This window comes from Tachyglossus aculeatus, chromosome 14 (genome assembly GCF_015852505.1).
Source record: "Tachyglossus aculeatus isolate mTacAcu1 chromosome 14, mTacAcu1.pri, whole genome shotgun sequence".
NCBI classification, from domain to species: Eukaryota; Metazoa; Chordata; class Mammalia; order Monotremata; family Tachyglossidae; genus Tachyglossus; species Tachyglossus aculeatus.
In genome coordinates this window covers 28577152-28600084 of record NC_052079.1, presented here as the reverse complement: position 1 = coordinate 28600084, position 22933 = coordinate 28577152, and the positions used below count along the sequence as shown (strand labels likewise).

General features: G+C 41.4%; 1 protein-coding gene across 2 annotated transcripts in view; it reads right to left on the bottom strand.

Moving 5' to 3' along the window:
• SYT1 (synaptotagmin 1) overlaps positions 1–22933 on the bottom strand; it is a 675618-nt gene that overhangs the window by 96261 nt on the left and 556424 nt on the right. For both annotated transcript variants that reach the window (XM_038756587.1, XM_038756588.1), the window contains exon 9: positions 16763–16880. In XM_038756587.1, coding sequence (XP_038612515.1) covers positions 16763–16880 — 118 coding nt within the window. The remainder of the gene's footprint in view (positions 1–16762; positions 16881–22933) is intronic.

The window sequence follows — 22933 nt, the reverse complement described above, 5'->3', positions numbered from 1 at the left end:
GATTAACTTGTATCTACCCAATTGTTCAGTACATGACCTGCACATAGTAAGTACTTAACAAATACCATTAAAAAAATGTAAAAATTAGCCTGTTTTCATCCAGGTTGCTGGAAGATTCCCATCGTTCTCCAAATTAGAAGGATTGATTCTGTCCCAGGCTTATCCCAGGCTTGCCTGTTGGATAACTCTCCAGGTAGTTGCTGGAGTACCCGGTAGTTGCCGCTAACCTCCTCACTGTGCCTTGTTCTCGCCTGTCCCGCTATCGACCACTGGCCTACATCCTCCCCCTGCCCTGGAATGCCCTCCCTCCGCACATCCGCCAAGCTAGCTCTCTTCCTCCCTTCAAAGCCCTACTGAGAGCTCACCTCCTCCAGGAGGCCTTCCCAGACTGAGCCCCTCCTTCCTCTCCCCCTCCCCCCTGCCCTACCTCCTTCCCCTCCCCACAGCACCTGTATATATGTTTGTACAGATTTATTACTCTATTTTACTTGTACATATTTACTATTCCATTTATTTTATTTTGTTAATATGTTTTGTTTTGTTGTCTGTCTCCCCCTTCTAGACTGTGAGCCCATTGTTGGGTAGGGACCGTCTCTATATGATGCCAACTTGTACTGCCCAAGTGCTTAGTACAGTGCTCTGAACACAGTAAGCACTTAATAAATACGATTGAATGAGTGAATGAATGAAAGGTAGTAGGTTTTATGGTGTAATGTCATCTCAGTTTCATCCAAGTAGTTCTGTCTTGTCCATTAATTTCTGCAGAGGGTGATTTGATGAGTTAAATGTGATAGAACTGGAGCATATGCTGTAGGCACAGTAACCAATCATAAGAATGAAGAATCAGGGGCCAACAATTCCAATCTGCTAATGAAATGCAGTGTAACCTTGGGCAAGTTGCTTAATATTCCTCTGCTTCCCATTGTTTCATCTACATGTGAAATTAGCAAATCTAAGTTCACGGGTTGTGGGGTCAAATAATGAGTGGAGAAGATAGTGACATTTTGCAAATAGTGAGTGTCCCTAATTATTAAGTACTATAACGACTACTATAAACAGCATAGGAAAGAAGTAGGAAAATTGCAAAACAACTAGGATTATGCAGACATTTACTAGAATAAATGTAACTACTGAGGTGTAGCAATAATTATAGAATCCAATGAATAAGATACATTAATGAGTGCTTTTCTAGCACAGTGAGGCATGCATTATGCACATTATTCTCATTGCTACAGACATCTTGCACTAATGTTGGCAAATTACAAAATGACATTCCTCAGAGTGATTGATTTCTTGAGGAAAAAAAATGAAGCAAGCACTCATATTATGCATGTCCTTTCATTTCTATAAAGAAAAAAGGTAATGATTAATTTAATGGCTTCTGAATGAAATCTTAATTAGTACATGCTAATAACTGAGTTAAAGTGTGCTTAGTGCTTCAGGCTTTGGGTAAGTACAAACATACCTTTAAATGAAAATTTAATAACAAATCAATCAATTGTATTTACTGAGTTCTTACTAAGTGCAAAGCACTATGCTAAGCACTTAGGAGAGTACAATACCATAAAATTAGCATACATGTTCCCCATTCATGACAAATAAATGAAAAAGCTTATAAACTAAAATATATTCTAAAAACTCAATAAGTACACCCTGTGCTCATGGGCATTAGTGAAAACCATTCTTTAAACATATGAAATCTGCTACCTCGTTTACAAATCAATTTTTCATTTTTGATAGTGATCCTTTTATTTTTTGAGGAATTGCACTCTTCTCCTCAAATCACTCCTGCAAATAAAAATCTATTACAACTATTGCCTTCCCATGATTTAGATTGCTCTTTTTATTCTCATTCTGTAACTGCTTTAAATGTCTATGCTAAAGCCAAAATAAAATGTCAGGAAGCTTTTTAGTTTGCATCTTGGAGGCAAAACAACTTTTGAAATGATTAAAAATAAATTAAAACTTCCCAGGAACTTTTACTGGCAGCATATGACCACTTCTCTTACTCCCCTGGGGGAATTCAGAAGTAGCTATTTTGTGGCTGCTGATTTGATTATTATGTTCTTTCAGTATTACATAAACACTTGCACATTAACCTTTCCCTTTTTTAAATGATGCAAAGAATGGAAAGTCCTTCTGGACATTATTTTTGCTAAAACAGAGGGTTTTGAAGGACAAAAGAGAAGTTTTTTTCTGGTGTCAATCAATTAATCAATCAATGATATTTATTGAGTGCTTACTGTGTGCAGAGCACTGTAGTAAGCACTTGGGAAAGTACAATGCAACAGAGTTGGTAGGCATGATACCTGCTCCAAAGTGTTTACAATCTGTAGAGGGAGGCAGACATTTCAATAAATTACAGATAGGGGAAGTGGTAGACTATAAGGATATTTACATGAGTGCTGTGGGGCTGGGGGGAGTATACAAATGCTTAAGAGATATGCAGTCAAGTGCATAGGTGATACAGAAGAGGGCAAATTGAAGAATTGGGGGTTTAGTCAGGGAAGGCTTCTTGGAGGAGATGTAATTTTAGGAGGATTTTGAAGATGGGAAAGTGGTGGATATTTGAATATGAAAGTGGAGGGAGTTCCAGGCCTGAGAAAGAATATGAGCAAGAGGGTCAGCAGTGAGGTAGATGATCTCATGGTATGGAGAGTAGATTGGTGTTAGAGGAGCAGAGTGTGTGAGTTGGGTTGTAGCTGGAGACAGTGATGTAAGGTAGGAGGGAGCGAGCTAATTGAGTGTCTTAAAACTTATAGCAAGGAGTTTCTGTTTGATGTGAAGATGGATATGAACCACTGGACTTTTCTGAGGTGTGGGGAGATATGGACCTAACAGTTTTTCAGAAAAATGATCCGGGCAGCAGAGTGAAATATGAACTGGAAAGGGTAGAGACAGCAGGCAAGAAGGAGGAGATGAAATAGTCAAGGCAGGAAATGGTAGGAAATGGTACAAGCTTAGATCAGCCTGGTAGCAGTTTGGATGGAGAGAAAAAGGTAGAACCAGCAGGGTTTTGTGGGAGATGAAATGTACAGGTTGAATGAATGAGATGAGTTAAGGATAACGTTAAAGTTATGAGTATGTGAGACAGTGAGGATGATAGTGTTGTCTATGGTGATAGGAAACTGACCAGGAGGACAAGGAGGGAAATAAGGAGTTCTGTTTCGGACTATAAATTCTGTTTTGGATGGCTATTAAGTTAAGCAGAGAAGCAGCATGGCTTAGTGGAAAGAGCATGGGTCTGAGAGTCAGAGGACCTGGGTTCTAATCCTGACTTTCCCATGTACCTACTGTGTAACCTAGGGCAAGTACCTTAACTTCTTTGTGCCTCAGTTCACTCATCTGCAAAATGGGGATTCAATACCTGTTCTCCTTCCTACATAGAATGTGAGCCCCATGCAGGACCTGATTAAGGACTACCCAGTCCTTAGTACAGTGCTTGGTACATGGTAAGCACTTAACAAATATTATTATTATTATTATATTTCCTGTTCCTAGGAAATATTGGAAATCACTCTCTTAAAAGAACGCAGAGCAAATAGCCAGAATCTATGAACAAAACCTCACTTTTGAATATAAAAAACTGAGCAAAACCTCCCCATGTGCCAACATTTGGTTTGTGTAATTTTGATTAAATGAAATTATTATCTGTCCTTATAATTTGTTACACCTATATTATGAAAAATCAGATGATTAACAATTTCTCTGAAATAATTTCCCTAATATGACTCTTTTGGGGTAGAACTGATCAAAAACTAATTAGCAATTTTTTTTTCAAATGGTATTTGTTAAGCTCCTACTATGTGCCAGGCACTGTACTGTATGTACTGGGATACATACAAGATAATTATACTGGACATAGTCAAAATTCCACATGGGGCTCACAGACTTAATCTCCATTTTACAGATGAGGTAAGTGAGGCACAAGGAAGTTAAGTGACTTGCCAAAGGTCACAGGAAAAAAAGTAGAGAAGCCAGCATTAGAACCCAGGCCCATATTCTATCCACTAGGCCATGCGGCTTCTCTAATTTTGAGACTATGAAACAGAACCATCCTTCCCTTCCCCATCTGCAAGTAGAACCTTGGAAGAATTCATGGTGAATCCTGACTCCACTCTCAACACTGATATATTCTATTTTAGAATGTTCTGCAATATCAGTGGAAAGAATGCCATTTCAAAATAAATTGCTGAGGTATTTGCATCTGCTATATGTTTCAAATATCATCTCATCCACGCCCAAATGTCAAGTATAGCTCCGAATATCCTTAAAGCACTTATTCTGTTTCATAGCATTAGAGATTCCACCAGTTTAATTAGATTGACTTTATTTCAAGTTTCTGTTAGCTGAATAAACCTCTTGATGTGCTGTAATAGCATGTATGCTGGGTGATTAAATAAAAAACCCCCTCAACACCCCTTGCTTAGGGATTGAAACTTTTCCCCTAGATTAACATTTTCAGGATAAAGTCTCACCTGGTAATTTAATTTGATTCTATGAAAAAAAGTGTTTTTATAAAATCAAATATAGAAAAAAACCCCAACTCTAATCTTGTAGCAATGCTTTGAGGGAAAGGAGAATAGAATAATATATGCATATTTTTCAGGCCCCTAGCCTCTAGCTTCAATATTTTTTTGAAAACTTGACATTCCTTATATTCTTAATTGTGCTCTGAAAGGTTCAGCACACCTAAATAACAATAATAATTATTATTGTGGTATTTGTTAAGCACTTACTATGTGCCAGGTACTGTACTATGCACTGGGGTGAATGGCTCTCTGGGTATGGATTACATTCTACCAAGGTGTTTTGGTTAATACAGCTCAGCATTCAAGGTACCAATACAGTTAACAGTAATAAGGTGAATTAGGCAGGTAGGAGTATGAGTTTCTAGTTTCCAGTCAGTATCTTGTAGAACAAAATATATCATCTGAAATGGAAGCTAAATACATTGTGTTTTCAATCTGGATTCCTTATCAGTTGCTATAAATATGGAGATCTGATAGAGGCAATTCCCAAGATACAACACGATGTGTTCCTCATGAGTAAGCTTACTGTGGGCAGTGAATGTGTGTGTGTTTATTGTTATATTGTACTCTCCCAAGTGCTTAGTACAGTGCTCTGCACACATTAAGCACTCAATAAATAGGAATGAATAATAATAATAATGATGGTATTTGTTAAGCCCTTACTATGTGCCAAGCAGTGTTCTAAGCACTGGGTGAATGAGTGAATGAATAGCTGTACAAAGGGGTAAATTTTCCCAGAAATGAGCATGCACTTTGTTTGGTTGCATTCCAGAACCAGCTCTGACATGATGATTAATCCCTACAAGGCAAATAAAAATTAATCAATCAAATTTATTGAACACATATGTGGAGAGCACTATAACAAGAGCTTGGGAGACTACAATTAGACACATTCACTGCCCACAAGGAGCTTACACTGGAGAGGGAAAACATGATTTTGGACACACCAAGGTGCAAACCCGTGGTTTCATAAATGCAATGCATGTGCTCTACCACTGAGCCTCGTCCCTGCAGCTCAATGATGCCATATTTTTCCCCTCCTTCTCCTGTCTCCTTGTTTAGTCCCCTTCCTTATAATGTAAGATCCTTGAGGGTAGGCATCCTGTCTATCAACTGTATTCTACTCTCCCAAGTGTTCAGTACCATGCTCTGCAAACAGTAAGTGCTCAATAAATACCTCTGTACCACAACTAATGATAATTGTGGTATTTGTTAAGTGCTTACTATGTGCCAGGCACTGTACTAAGCTATGGAGTGGATACAATCAACTCGTGTTGGACATAGCCCCTGTCCAGCATGGCACTCACAGTCTTAATCCCCACTTTACAGATGAGGTAACTGAGGCACAGAGAAGTGAAATGACTTTCCCAAGGTCACATAGACAAGTTTCTAGATTGTGAGCCTGTTGTGGGCAGGGATTGCCTCTATTTGTTGCTATATTGTACTCTCCAACGTGCTTAGTACAGTGCTTTGCACATAGTAAGCGCTCAATAAATACGACTGAATGAATAAAGGGTCAGTCCTGCCCTCTCTTGTCTCTCCCTTCCTTTCTATAGTTCTTTTTAATACTTTTTCACCCTTGATCCTGCCTCCTTTCCAGGCCCAGCCCAAACCCAGCCCCAGCCCCAGCCCCACCCCCTGCTATGGCAGATACAATACAATCAATCAATTGATCAATCAATCCATCATTTATTCAGCATTTACTGTGTGCAGAGGCACTGTACTAAGCACTTGGGAGAGAATAATACAACAGAGTTGGCAGACAGAGTCTCAGAGTGGCTTAATATGGCACAGGCCTGAGAGTCAGAAGGACCTGAGTTCTAATCCCGGTCCCACTACCTGTCTGCTATGTGACCTTGGGCAAGTCACTTCACTTCTCTGTGCCTCAGTTACCTCCTCTGGAACTGGGGAGTAAGATTGTGAGCCCTATGAAGGACAGGGCCTGTGTCTAACCTGATCAACTTGTATCTACCCCAGTGCTTAGTATAATACCTGCACATAATAAGTGCTTAGCAAATACCATAAAAAACAAAAGAAAATGAAAATACACTCCCTGCCTGCAGAAAGCAGAGTGTCATTGACTTCTGTTTCAGAAGCAACAGCTGTTGTCCCATCCTTTTCCTCCTGTACCTGTCTCCATTCCCACCTAAGGAGCTGGGAAGAGGAGGGAGGCTATAAGTGGGAAGATGAGAGCAGTACTTCACTGGATGCGATCATGGTGAGATGTCAACAAGGATGGGGAACACCAGCTCGATCTGGTTGCGTGTACATGTGGCTTCCAGTGGGGACAGAGGCATCAGTGGCGAGGTGACTCAAGCAACCAGGGGCCACATATTGGGATCCTAGGCTGGGCAGATTGAAGCACCTGAGCTGCAGCTGGGGGAACTGGGAGTTAAGGCTGGACATATCCAAGCACTTTAGCCACAGCTGGGGGAACTGGGAGCTGAGGCTGGAGCATTTGGAGGCTGCTACAGCTGGGATGGAAGTAGCTGGAGCCACTAGTCAGTCAGTCAATCCTATTTATTCAGTGCTTACTGTGTGCAGAACACTGTACTAAGTGCTTGGGAAAGTACAATAAAACAATAAACAGACAAATTCCCTGCCCACAAGAAGCTTACAGTCTTGAGGACTGCCACTAGATTGCAATATTCTGCAGTAGGTAGGGGAGAGAGGAGGAGGAAGTGTAGGGGGAAGTGGCTAAATAGACTTTTTCTTCTTCAGCTGAAGTCAGTACAGAAGTGAGTTGGGTAGAAGTGGTGGTATTAATCAGCCTATAACCTCTGACCTTTCCATCCTACCCCATTCATTCATCCATTCATTAATTCAATCATATTTATTAAACACTTACTGTGTGCAGAGCCCTGTATTAAGTGCTTGGGAAAGTACAATACAGCAATAAAGAGTGACGATTCCTGCCCACAACAAGTTCACAGTCTAGAGGGGGGAGACAGACATCAATACTAATATACAGACATCAATATAAATAAATAAAATGAAAGATATATACGTAAGTGCTGTGGGGTAGGGATGGGGGGAAGAACAAAGAGAGCAAGTCAGGACAATGCAAAAGGGAGTGGGAGATGAGGAAAAGTGAGGTTTAGTCTGGGAAGGCCTCTTGGAGGAGATGTGACTTCAGTATGGCTTTGAAGTGAGGGAGAGTCATTGTCTGGCCGATTTGAGGAGGGAGGGCATTCCAGGCTAGAAGTAGGTTGTAGGCCAGGAGTTGAGGGTGGGACAGGCGAGAGTGAGGCACAGTGAGGAGGTTAGCGGCAGAGAAACGAAGTGTGCGGATTGGGTTGTAGAAGGAGAGAAGCGAGGTGAGGTAGCCCATCTATGAGGTCTTCTTCTACAAACCCCAGTCAAGAAGGAGAAACTGAACTTCAAGATAGTGTTCGGAAAGCAGTGAGGTGGAGGAAGGAAGGGGTGGGGAGGGATTCACTTTTCCTGTAGCAGTTAGGCATATGTTGGAAGGAGTTTATAGAACCTGCTTTATGACAGCAACTAGGACCACTGTGACCCAGTTCAGTCAGGGGACCTGGGTTCTAATCCAGGTTCTGCCACCTGCATGCTGTGTGACCTTAACTTCTCTGTTCTTCACTTCTCTCATCTGTAAAAGGAGGATTGAGTACCCGATCTCCCTCCCCATTAGACTGTGAGCCCCATGGGGGACTGTGTCCAACCTTTCATTCCTTCAGTCACATTTATTGACTGCTTAATGCATGTAGAGCACTATACTAAGCACTTCGGAGAGAACAATATATAATGAATAGATACGTTTCCCTCTCACAGAAAGCTTACAGTCTAGAGTGGGGGAGATAGACATTAATATAAATAAATTACAGATATGAACATAAGTGCTGTGGGGCTGGGACGGGGGGTGAACAAAGGGAGTATGTCAGTGCAATGCAAAAGGGAGTGGGAGAAGAGAAAAGGGGGGCTTAATCAGGGAAGGCCTCTTGGAGGAGATATGGCTTCAGTAAAGCTTTGAAGGACCAGGAGAGTAATTGTCTGTCAGATTTCAGGGGGGAGGACATTTAGGCCAGTGGCAGGATGCAGGCAAGGGGTCAGCAGTGAGATAGACGATATATACAACCTGAGTATATGGAATCTGCCCTGCCCTTGGCACATAGTAAGTGCTTAGCAAATATCACAGTTATTACTAGTGCCCAACATAACTCTGGACTTTACACTTTGTGGTCATTTGGAACGAGGAGTTAGCATGCATTGTGATTACGGAGAGAGTGCACTGATGGAGAATTTGTGCCTAACTAACCCACCTCCAGATTTTCACTCCTTTCCCCTCAAGCACTCAGTGTTGACACTGTGATCCCCACCATAAGAGTGAACTTTATGTACATATAAAGTATGTGGGTAGCTGTCCCAAACAGCCTGTACCTTGTTCCCCTGCCCCATCTCATTTCGTGAAAAAGTCTCCAGAGAAGGGAAGAACTATTAAAATACTATCCAAATTCAAGAGACAGTCCATTCTACAGCATGGGTGTCACTGTCTTGAAGAACCTTCCCTTAAAGAGGCATTGCATTGTGGTACTTAAGTCTGGTACTGTGAGCCCATTGTTGGGTAGGGATTGTCTCTGTTGATGAATTGTACTTTCCAAGTGCTTAGTACTGTGCTCTGCACACAGTAAGCACTCAATAAATATGATTAATGAATGAATGAATGATTATGGACCTTGTGTATTAGCACACATCCTTATATTTTGCACACATCCTTATTTGTCTGTAATGCATTTACTTATATATCTTCACAGCAAACCTAAATTTTGCCTTCTCCAATCCAAGCACTTATCATAACCCCCCTTGACTACTTTATCAGCCTCCTCACCAACCTCAGGCTTCCTGCCTCTCCTGACTCCAGTCCTTACTTCGCTCTGTTGTCCGCATCATTTTTCTAAAAAACAAATGTTCAGTTCACATCTCCTCACTCCTCGAGAAACCCCAGTGTCTGCCCATCCACCTCTGCATCAAACAGAAACTCCTTGTCATCTTTAATGCATTCAATCAGTTCACCTCTTCCATTACCTTGTCAAGTTACCTTGACAATTTCCTACTACAGCCTGGTCCACACAGTTTGCTCCTCTAAGGCCAATTTAGTCACCATATCTAGATTAATTAATTAATTATGATATTTGTTCATTCATTATGAATTATCATATTTATTGCACGCTTACTGTGTGCAGAGCACTGTACTAAGCACTTGGGAAGTACAAATCTTCAACATATACAGATGGTCCCTACCCAACAACGGGCTCACAGTCTAGAAGGGGGAGACAGACAACAAAACAAAACAAGTTGTTAAGCGCTTACTATGTGCCAAGCACTATTCTAAGCGCTGGGGTAGATACAAGGTAATCAGGTTGTCCCATGTGGGGCTCACAGTCTTAATCCCTATTTTACAGATGAGGTAACCGAGGCACAGAGACATTAAGCGGCTTGCCGAAAGTCACATAGGAACCAACTGGCGAAGCTGGGATTAGAATCCACGTCCTCTGACTCCCACACCCGTGCTCTTTCCACTAAGATGAACGGCTTCTCTTACCTAGATCTTGTCTATGTCACCATAGACACATCCTCCCTCTGGCCTGGAACCCCCTCTCCCTCCATATATGAGAGACCACCAATTTTCTCCACTTCCAAGCCTTATTAAAATCACAACTCCACCAATAGACCTTCACTAAGTCCTATTTTTCTATTCTCTCTCCCTCTGCATTGCCAGTGCATTTGCATCTGTACCCTTTAAACATTTGATATTCTGTACCCTTTAAGCATACTTAGCCCCACAGCACTTATGTCCATATTCACAATTTATTTAGAGAAGTAGCATGGCCTAGTGGATAGAGCCTGGGCCTGGGAGTCAGAAGTGTCATGGATTCTAATCCTGCCTCTGCTACTTGTCTGCTGTGTGACTTTGGGCAAGTACCTTTACTTCTCTGTGCCTCATTTACCTCATCTGTAAAGTGGGGATTGATACTTTAAGTCCCATGTGGGACAGGGACTGTGTCGAACCCAATTTTCTTATACCTATCCCAGTGCTTAGTACAGTGCCTGGCATATAGTAAGTGCTTAACAAATACCATAATTATTATAGTTTATATTAATGTATGTCCTCCTCTAGATATGCACTTTGTTGGCAGGGATTATGTCTACCAACTCTGTATTTTATTGCACTCTTTCAAGTGCTTAGTACAGTGCTTTGCATACAGTAAGCACTCAATAAAATCTCATTGATTGCATGCAATTGTTTCTTTTACAACTCATCATTCTCTATTCAAACAAACATAGGTTGTTGAAAGAAAGCTTCTTCATCCTTCAGTGGTGTTACAGCCAAAGCAGGTAGTGAAAACATGTAGTGGCAGAAATAAGCTTATTCTTATTATTATTATTGTTGTTGTTTTCAGATCCTCTAAAATCTAATATACAACTACATATTAACAGGAAAAGATTTTTCTCCTACACACATACTCACACACACATACACACACACCCCTCTCCCCTCCCCTCAACCCCCAACACACAACACACACTATCCCCATCAATTTTAAGCATGGGAATAAAAAAAAAATTAATTCATTCAATCGTATTTATTGAGCGCTTACTGTGTGCAGTACTAAGAGCATGGGAAGTACAAGTCAGCAAAACCTCCCAATTTTCCTGGGATTATTCTGTATGAGGTGTCAAAAAAAAACTCCAGTCCTAAATGATGAATTTACAGCCATTAATAATGCAGTTGGGTTCACTTGCTATCAAAGAGACAGCCGCTTTCTCCTTCCACTTCTATCTCTGAGGCGTTAATCACTATGGTACTGAACAACTAAATGATGTGTGGCAATGCAGAATCATTCCCTTATCTGTTTCCCCTGGGCAAAAGATGCTTCCTTATTTTCTTGCTGCTCTGTTGGCCCTACACTTTTCTTTAAATAGGAACATTTTGCTTCCTACTTCCATTTTGTGACTGATTTTGACATGTGTCTCTCCTTTAATGCATGCCCTTATCACTGTTTTTGATTCTTCCCTTCATTTCTTCTCTTTTAGTCTCATGTTTTTTCTCTCCATTTCAGTTTCTCATACCCCCGACAGACTTCATCCACCTGTCCATAGCCAGGAGGCTTCCCAAGCGCCACGGCCTGAAAAAATCTGGTACCCATGAATGCGGCTCTCTGCAGGGGGTCTCTCGGGTTCCTGCTCGCCCGTTGTCACTGTGGGTTAGTAGATCCTCCCCACCTTCTCTTCCCCAACTCTGCCTTGGGAGGGAGCCAGGGCCTGGTAAAAGCCCATGTTGAAAGATACTGTAATACTAATAATAACTGCGGCATTTGTTAAGTGCTTACCATGTGCCAGGCACTGTACCAAGTGCAGAGGTGGATAAAAGCAAATTGGGTCAGACACAGTCCCTGTCCCAAATGGGGCTCACAGTCTCAAATCCCCATTTTACAGGTAAGGTAAGGGAGGCCCAGAGAAATAAAGTGACTTACCCAAGGTGACGTGGCAGCCAAGTGGTGGAGCCAGAATACCAGCGCTGTAACCTGGAGTGGTTCCAACACTTGCTCTCTAAGGACTGGAGAGGCTTATTTTTTCTCTTTTCTTTTTCTATGGTATTTGTTAAGCTCGTACTATGTGCCAGACACGGTACTAAGCTCCTGGGTGTACCCAAGATGATCAGATTGGACGCAGTCCATGTCCCACATGGGGTTCAAAGTCTTAATATTAATGCCCATGTCCCGCTCTAGGCTGTAAACTCATTATGGGCTGGGAACGTATCTGCTTTGCAGAAAGTGCTCAATAAATACAATTGAATGAATGAATCCTATTTCTGTTGTATTCTCTCAAGTACTTAGAACAGTGCTCTGCACATAGAAAACACTCAATAAATACCATAGATAGATTGATTGAATGATTTTACAGATGAGGTAACTGAGGCCCAGAGAAGTGACCTACCCAGGGTCACACAGCAGAAAAGTGAAAGAGCCGGATTTAGAAACCAGGCCCTCTGACTCCCAGACCTGTGCTCTAACCACTAGGTCATTCTGCTTCTATATGTTTCCTTTATCTACCCACCTATGCCCTTATCATGAATTTTTGGATTTTAATTGCTCCCACTGTCTGTAACCTGGTTCCTATCAGTTATTTCTCTTTGTTTTGTGTCTATCTCCCTCACCTAGGTTGTGAGTCTCTTATGATGATGATGGCATTTGTTAAGGGCTTACCATGTGCCAAGCACTGTTCTAAGCGCTGGGGGGACACAAGGTAATCAGGTTGTCCCACGTGGGGCTCACAGTCTTAATCCCCATTTCACAGATGAGGTAACTGACGCCCAGAGAAGTTAAGTGACTTGCCCAAAGTCACAAGCCGGGATTAGAACCCATGACCTCTGACTCCGAAGTCCGTGCTCTTTCCACTGAGCTACGCTGCTTCTATGGAATGGCGACATGGGTAGAGTCAGAAATTGTTGGCTTGGTGCTCAGTGCAGAGTAAGCTCTCAATCAATCAATTAACGGAATTTACTGAGCTCAATAAACACCATAACTGAGAGGAAAAATAGGTTAAAAGATCACATCAGAATATCAGGATTAACATTGATTTTCCAAAGGATTAATTTGGTTTATTTCCCAATAAACTATCTGCTTTACATGTTTTCAAGGCGATATTCTCTTTAGTTCTTATATTATCTTTTCTTGTTAAGGTGGCTCCTATTTCCAATAAGTGCTTTTTATTGAGTGAGATAGATTTACACTGAGAACAAGAAATTGGGAAACTGAAAATCAAATTTTGATAACATCTCTAATTTTCAGAGAAGTGTGATGCTAGGAATTAGGAGCATGGGAGAAAATTTCTTTGTATTTAAAATGTTGAAAACAGCTGAGGGGCAAGGAACAAGCCCATTAGCTTTACTACTAAGGAAGAATAAATGGAAATGGAATAGGCTGACATAGTTGTGTCTGTATTACCAGAAAAATAATATGAAATTTCTAAAAATTGCTGTAATAAAAGCTCATTAGCTATTACTTAAAATCAGCACTAATACTTTTTGACCTTTAATCTTTCAAATTAGGAAGACTAGATGATAATAATGATAATAACAATCTGATGTTTTAATTTTCTGAAGCACTTTCACATTAGTTATCTTATCGGAGCTCATAAGGTTCAATATATTAATATTTACATTTTTTACAGAGAAGGGTTAAGTGACTTGCCCAAGGTCACATAACACATTAGTATCTGAGATGGGACTGGAACCCATCTATTCAACACTGTTCTCCACCATAAGAAATCTATGATTCTAATGTGATATCAATCCGATGCTTGTCAAGTGGAAATCATTTTTCATTGTTAATTCCATCTATTCACATCTAGGGATTTCAGAGTATTTTATCATCATTATTAATTATGTATCCTAACTGAAACTGAAAATTTCCTAAATTAATCTAATAGGATAATGTTTGAAGTTAGAATTGTGGTGAAGTGGTCTAATACCACGCTCATTTAGGTACATATCCCTGCTCAATTACTTCAAATAACTGTCATTTCATCTGGGCATTCTGTTCTGACCCTGTCATCAGAGACACTGGGGTGGCAGGATGCCAACCAATTGGATGAAGTGTGTGATTGCTAGTTTATTCAGTGGCCTGGTTCTTGGCCAAATGACTTCAAGCTTTGATGGTAATGCAAACTCCCGACACTGAGACCTATTTTTCTGCACGTAAAGCATCTGCAAATGACTGTGACTAAAAGTCTGGGGAGCAAATACTAGAGATGAGGGCCCTCTCATTTCTATGGTCCCTGGTCATTTCTTCTATTATGGTGTTATTACGGTACTTGTAAAGCACTTTCTATGTGTCAAGCCCACTGGGGTGGGAAGAAGATAACCAGGTTGGACACAGTCACTGTCTCATGTAATGCTCAGAGTCTAAATTAAGAGGGAGTGGGGTTCAATCCCTATTTCATAGATGAGGTAAATGAGGCCCAGAGAAGTTAAGTGACTTGCCCAAGATCACACAGCAGACCCTATCTGAGCTCCATGTCATGGGCAAGAGGAGTCTCACCTGACTCTGAGTCCAACGTCGTTCTGAGACCAAGACTGCTAGCATTCAATCAACATTTAGGCTACAATTCTACCCTCCTTCTGGTTTCACTGGAGTGATGCAGACCATTCAGTCATATTTATTGAGCTTTCATATTTATTGAGCACTTAATGTGTGCAAAGCACTGTACTAAACACTTGGGAGAGTACAATACAACAATAAACAGCATATTCCCTGCCCACAATGAGCTTACAGTCTAGAGGAATGAGCTTACAGTCCAGAAGACCTCTCAATTAATCAGTCAAAGGTATTTTTGGAGAGCTTGTTGGGTATAGAGCACTGTACTAAGTTCTTGATATTGAATACAATAGGCCTTGTGCTTTGCACATAGTAAGCGCTTAATAAATGCCATTATTATTATTATTATTATTATATTAAACACTTACTATGTTCTAGGCACTGTACTAAGTGCTGGGGTAGGTGCAAGCTAAACATGCCCCACCTGGGGCTCGCAGTGTTATTCCCATTTTGCAGACGAGGTAACTGGAGGCACAGAGAAGTGAAGTGACTGCCCCAAATTCACAGAGCACACAAACGGCAGAGTTGGGATTAGACCACAAGTCCTTCTGACTCCCATCACATGCTCTATCCACTAGGCCGCACTGCTTCTTGAGGTGGTGGTAGACACAATCCCTTCTCCTCCTTCTTACTTAGACCGTGCGCCCCACTTGGGACCTGATTATCTTGTACCTTCTCCAGTGCTTAGCAGAGTGCTTGACACACAGTAAACACTTAATAAATACTCCAATTATTAGTGGGGTTGACAGACATGAAAATAAAGTACAGTTAGGGGAATAATGATAATAATAATAATGGTACTTATTAAGTGCTTACTATGTGCTAGGCACTGTACTAAGTGCTGGGGTGGGTACAAGCAAATCAGGCTGGACACAGTCTCTGTCCTATGTGGGGCTCACATTCTCAATCCCCATTTTACAGATGAGGTAACTGATGCCCAGAGAAGTGAAGTGACTTGCCTAAAAGCATACAGCAGACAAGTGAGAGAGCTGGGATTAGTACCGATGTCCATCTGAATTCCAGGCCCATGCTCTAACCACTATACCACGCTACTTCTCAGCATGGGAAGTAATAATAATGATGGCATTTGTTAAGCGCTTACTATGTGCCAAGCACTGTTCTAAGCACTGGGGGGGATACAAGGTGATCAGGTTGTCCCACGTGCACCTCACAGTCTTATTCCCCATTTTACAAATGAGGTAATTGAGGCACAGAGAAGTTAAGTGATTTGCCCCAAGTCACACAGCTGACAAGTGGAGGAGCCGGAATTAGAACCCATGACTGCTGGCTCCCAAGCCCGTGCTCTTTCCACTGAGCCATACTGCTTCCCTAAGTAACAGAGTATATCTATAACCACCCACTTTCCCCTTTTCCCTCCCAAGAACAGGGACCTCTCATATTATCCCTATAGACCTGGGTCCTTCCCTAAACATGAGCTTGAAGTACCCTCATCAGGGCCCCACTTTATCAGACTCTGCCCACAAGCCAGCTGCAAATGCTGAAGGGGATATCTCTTCTAAGAGAGGCCTGCAACATAACAGAACAACACCATTGATGTTCGTGATTTGCTGGAACATTTGGAAAATAACTTAACCAACACCCTGATGGAGCAATCTGGGAAAAATGTACTGTACTAAAATATTCACCTCCATGAGCGGATGATTTTGTTTCCAAGGAGAACATTTTACACATTGTCTTCCTCTGTAAGATTGGGATACACAGAAAATCCATCAGCACTTTCCTCACCCTGTATTTTCCACTAGGCAGTGGTAGAGAACTACATTACTCTGAGGGTGCAGTGTCATCAAGAAGTTTAATTGTTCAGCTCTCTTCTCAGATTTCAACGATTCGTAATGCAGTACTTTTAGCTCTGCTTGGTTTAGCAGGCATAAATCTAATGCCCTCTCAGTGAGAGTTCATTATTTTCTTACACACACACACGTACACACACACAAAAAAAACACAAACCCTGCCCCCCTCACCTTAACCTCACACCCTATTCCCCCCACCAGAATTGAAGCAATTCTTCAGTTTTCAAAGAAACAGGCCCGTTGTTGTTGATTTTTTTGCCATTTGCACATAAATATATTCAGTGAAAAGACACCACACACTTACCTGATAAACCACCCACATCCATCTTCTTCAGATTCTTTGCCTCTAGGATCACAACAGTCAGTTTGCCAGCTGTTGGCACATAGCGGAGGGAGAAGCAGATATCACCCAACTTCTCTTGCTGTGAAAATAAACAGAAAAAGGTTTGAAATCTTAAACAGCAAAATAAAGGACACGTTCTGTAAATGTAGATTATTTGTGGGTAAGGAGCTTGTCTAATCTATATTCTTAAAATCCTCAAAGTGTGACATATAGATTAATTAATGAACGATTCTGACATATAACATAGTCCTAATGTTGTGTTACTTTTCAACATTTATTGGAAATCTATATTTCAAGCACACAAGAAATAAGATCAAAATTATTTATGTATGGACTAGGCACACTAGTGTTACCGAAGAACATTCTCTCGGTACTATCGTGATTACATTTGCGAGATCTCAAAACACTTTACAATAGGATATGTGGGCATCTTTACCTGGATGTCCAACTGATACCTCAAACTAAACATGTCCAAAACGGTACTTTTCATTTTACCATTCAGACCCTGTCCTTTCCATGTCTTTTCTATCTTTGTAGGAAATATCCCCATTCCAGTATCTCAAAAGCCCAGAACCTTGGTGTTATTCTTGACTCCTCCCTCTCATACAACCCACATATTCAATCTGTTACCAAAACCTGTCGGTTCTACCTTCACAACATCACTAAAATCCACCCTTTTCTCTCCATACAAACTGCTACTATGGTGATCCAAGCACTTATCCTATCCCGCCTTGACTTCTGCATCTACCTCCTTACTGTCCTCCCTGCTTCCTGCCTCTCCCCACTCCAATCCATACTTCACTCTCCTGCCCATATCATTTTTCTACAAAAACGTTCAGTCCATGTTTCTCCACTCCTCAAGAACCTCCAGTGGTTGCCCAACCACCTCAGCATCAAACAGTGAACTGAATGTTTTTTAGAAAAGTGAACTGGACAGCAGAGTGAAGTAAATAAAGGAGTGGGGAGAGAAAAGAGGCCAGTGAGAAGGCTGAAGTGTAGTAGTCAAGAAGGGATAGGAGAAATGCTTGGATCAATGTGGCAGCCATTTGAATGGAGAGGAAAGTGGATTTTAGTGATCTTGTGAAGGCAAAACCAACAGGAGGTGGTGAAATATTCAATTTGTGGGTTGAATGAGAGAGATGAGTCAAGAATAATGCCATTATTTGGGCTTTTGAGTCTATGACGATGGTGATGTTCTCTATAGTATGGGAAAGTCCAAGGGAGTACAGGGTTTGAGTAGGAAGAGAGCTCACCTCCTCCAGGAGGCCTTCCCAGACTGAGCCCCCTCCTCTCCCCCTCGTTCCCCTCCCCATCCCCCCACCTTACCTCCTTCCCCTCCCCACAGCATCTGTATATATATATATATATATATATATATATATATATATATATATATATATATATTTGTACGTATTCATTACTCTATTTATTTATTTATTTTATTTGTACATATTTATTCTATTTATTTTATTTTGTTAATATGTTTTGTTTTGTTCTCTGTCTCCCTCTTCTAGACTGTGAGCCCACTGTTGGGTCGGGACCGTCTCTATATGTTGCCAACTTGTACTTCCCAAGTGCTTAGTACAGTGCTCTGCACACAGTAAGCGCTCAATAAATATGATTGAATGAATGAATGAATGAATGAATGTGAGATATATAGTTTTCAGGGTCCCTGAGTTAATCTAATCCATTTTACAGATCCCTCACTTCAATTTCAACCATGGAAGCATAATACTAAAATCAACAGTGACATTTGCAAAGTGTTTACTTTGTGCCAAGCACTTTCCTAACTCTAGGGTAGACAAAAAATAATTAGGTCAGACCCATCCCATGTCCCACCTGGGGCTCACAGTCTAAGTAGGAGGGAAAACAGGTATTGAATCCCCATTATATAGATGAGGAAACTGAGGCACAGACCAGGTAAGTGATCCAAGGTCCCACAGCAGGCAAATAGCAGAACAGTGACTAGAACCCAGGTCCTCTGACTCAAAGGCCCGTCCTCTTTCGATTAGGCCATGCTGCTGCTGCTTGTCAACAGAGGAAGCATGAAATAGTCTGAAAGGACACCTTCATTCTGATGGTGCTGGCCAAGAAAGACGTCTTCATCTTCCACATGACCAACCATCCCATCAAGATCCCTGTCCTGTTGATAGTATTTAATATCAGATAAAGTCAAGGAACCCAATATTGAAGTTTTGGTGCTGCTTCTTGACCTTTTTTTCTATCTGTTGGGCAGCAGGGATCATATCTTTCAGAGAAGCAGCACAGCTCAGTGGAAAGAGGACAGGCTTGGGGGTCAGAGGTCATGGGTTCTAATCCTGGCTCCGCCACTTGTCAGGTGTGTGACTTTGGGCAAGTCACAACTTCTCTGGACCTCAGTTACCTCATCTGTAAAATGGGGATTAAGACTGCAAGCCCCATGTGGGACAACCTGATTACCTTGTATCCCCCCAGCGCATAGAACAGTGCTTTGCACATAGTAAGCGCTTAACAAATGCAATTATTATTATTATTATCCCAGATCTGCCTCTTGTCTGCTGTGTGACCTTGGGCACATTATTAACTTATCTGTGCCTCAATTACCTCATCTGTCAAATGGAGATTGAGATTGGGAACCTTCTGTGGGACAGGGACTGTGTTCAACCCAATTATCTTGTATCTACCCTAATGCTTAGTACAGTGCCTGATGGATAGTAAGTGCTTAACAAATAACATTAGTATTATTATTATTACTATATTTGTTGTACTGCTCTTCAGTGCTTAGTGTAAATCACCCTGACTGCCACTTGTTTCTTTTTCTTTATTTATCCTACCCAAATTTTAGGTGATGGAATCGGGCAGGGCATAAGTCTGGGATGGGTGTTTCTTCCTCCTGGCTCTACCCTATTCCTCCTGCTCTGTGATTTTGGATCCTGAATGGTGCGCCTGGAATAGAACCAAGCTAAATCTGTACTACAGGGAACAAAGGAGGAGACCGTAGTTAAATGAGTTTTCTAAAAAATGGATTGGATGGATTCAGAGTTCTGGAGACAGATGGGGGTGTTCTTTGGCAGGGTGGACAGGGAACTGTGGGAATGATCGGTGGGCTTAAGTTGTGGACTTGGATGGGCAGTAGAGTCATCAGGCTGGAATATTGAAGAATCCAAAAGGAAAGTGGAGCTGGAGGTGAACCATTTATATTGTCTTTCTATCTATACTCTCAAGCACCAAGAATAGCATTATGTGCACAGCAGGTATGCAATGAATATTAATAATGAATTAATAAATGACCGACTATTCTGGGCCCAAAGGAAGTGGAGAACCAAACAATTATCCAGTTGATTGGTTCTAACTGAATCATTCAGACCAAACATTACTTTTAGGGCCTGTGTTATCTTTTTGGGTTTTTTACATGGAACAAATCAACCAGATATTTGCTCAATCTTCTATTTCACTAGGTCAATGCATCCCAAACTATCTTTTGACTAGCTAGGATAAACCAGGAAAAATTCAGTAAGATGATTTTGCTTCTATTACTTTACCCTTTCTCACTTCTAGATTCTATTTATTGATGAGTAATGCACAGCTCTCTAAAGTCATTCTCCAGATTGTGAACTGATGCATTTTTAAATGTAAAAAGTCAGTCAGGTTACTGTTTCAGATTATGCCTGTCATTCTGTTTTTCTCGAGCCAGTAAACTGAAAAAAGGACAACCTCAAAGCTAACTCTTGAACATTCTATGAAAATACAATTCAAGGAGCTAATCTCACACCATCCAAAATGAACTCATCTTTTGTCCCTAATTTTCATCTTTAAGGACACTTAAACTGTTTCTTCACCCAGAGTTCAATCCTGTTGGAAGAAGCAGTGGCAAGAGCAGCTAATTCACCATGCATAAAAACAAAGGTACACTCAGTACTTTTGAATTCTCTTGGGAAACTGAACCTACCACTTCTGATTCTAATTTAACTGCTGTGACAGCTTGTCTACCAGGAAGACCATTTAAGTACCATCCCGGTGGCTGTACCCTAATGGGATTTCCACCAAACTTCCCTGGCATAACTGGAAAATGTAATACAATGAATTTCATGAATCTTGCCTAAATAACAGGAAGCCTCCCACCATTTTATCCGTAAAAAATTGGGAAGCAATTGGCTGGGGTATTCATTTTTTTGGTATGTACAAAGGGCCAGGCACTGTTCTAAGTGCTGGGGGTAGATACAAGCTAACCAGGTTGGTACAGTCCCTGTCCCACATGGCGCTCACAGTCTTAATCCTCATTTTACAGATGAGGGAACTGTGGCCCAAAGGAGTGAAGCGACTTGCCTATGGTCACAAAGCAGACAAGTGGTTAAATGGAATTAGAACCCAGGTCCTTCTGACTCCCAGGGCTGTGCTCCATCCGCTAGGGCATGCTGCTTCTCATTCCCCAAAACAGAAATTATTTTTCTCTGAGGAGACTGTGACTCTCAGATGGTATTACCTTCGAGTGAGCCAACTTCAGAAAAGTGAAAGATACAGTTGCCTTTCTCCTCTACAGGACCTGTTCCTGGGTGAATAGGGTGGCTGCTGTTGGAATCAAAAGATTCTGGGCACTTCCCTACCACCGTAGACAATGCCACCATCCTCCCTGTCTCTCGAGCCTGTATCCTTGGCAATAGTCTTGTGGAAGCACAGTGACTTCCCAAGTGCTTAGTACAGTACTCTGCACACAGTAAGCGCTCAATAAATACAATTGAATGAATGAATGAATGAATCTAGGCTTTGTATTAACCCCTTGTCATCCAACCATTCCCTCTGAGCTGTTTTGTTTCTGTGCCTGCTTGATTGTCTGTTTCCTAACCACCTTAAGTGAACAAGAGTAATCCTGGTGACTGGAATCCCTAGGAGTTGTAGAATCTCAAGAGATGGAACATGATGGGCTTTTAGGCCTGAACTCCATTTTGTCTGGCCAAACCGTGACATACTCAAAAAGAGCATATCATATTTCCTCCTTTCTCCTTTGTTTCCTTTTTCTGTCTTATCAGGAAGTTTGGTTTGTCTCTGTCTTGAGGCAGGAAGAAGCCAGGTCAGGATTCCTAACCTGCTTATCAATAGTGTTTGCTCACTAGATTCTTATAGTGGAGAGAATCAGGCAGGGCCTAATAATTACCCCAGGTAGAATTTACTGCCATTTGGATTAAGGTATATACAGTGATTTATGCTGGCCTTGACTAGCACAGAAAATTCTGCCAATCATTAACCACTCCATAGTAGTGCCAGAAGAAGTAATAGTAGTAATAAACTTGTCTCTGACATACCCTCTTGAACACAACAAGGAACTCGTGAAGTTTTCTTCCAGTTTCAACTCATTACTCTCATTCAAACTGTCACGGTTCTACTTTCACAACATCTCTAGAATCCATCCTTTTTTCTACATCTAAACTGCTACCATACTAATCCTAGCACTCATCATTTCCTGCATTGACTACTGCATCAGCCTCCTCGCTGACCTCTCAGGCATCTGCCTCTCTCATATCCAGCCCATACTTTTTCTCTGTTTCCCAGATCATTTCCTGAAAAACCGCTCAACCCACATCTCCTCACTCCTAAAAAAACTTCCTAAAGTCACCCACCCACCTCTCAATCAAATAGAAATACCTTACCATTGTTATTACCAGCTTTCTTCCTCATACCTTGCCTCACTAATCTCCTACTACAATCCAACCTCTGCACTTTGCTCTTCTAATCCCACTTTCAACACCACAGCATTTATGTACATATCTTTCAATTACATATTATAAACTATTTATATTAATGTCCATCCCTCTCTCTAGACTGTAAGGTCATTGTGGGCATGGAATGCTTCTGCCAACTTTATTTTACTGTACTCTCCCAAGCGCTTAGTACAGGGCTCTGCACAAAGCAAGGTCTCCATAAATGCCACTGATTGAACTAGAGGCCATTTGCTAAGTCTTCCAAATGTCTAACATGCTCTGAAAACGATTTGCACAGCAACAGAATTGAGTGCAACCAATTCTCTTCTACGATCAGAACTTGTGGATTTTGATCAATATCTCAGGAAATTAAAACAAAACAAGGACAAATACATCTGATCTGTAGAGAAGCAGCATGGTGTAGGGGATAAACCATGGGCCTGGGAGGCAGAAGGTC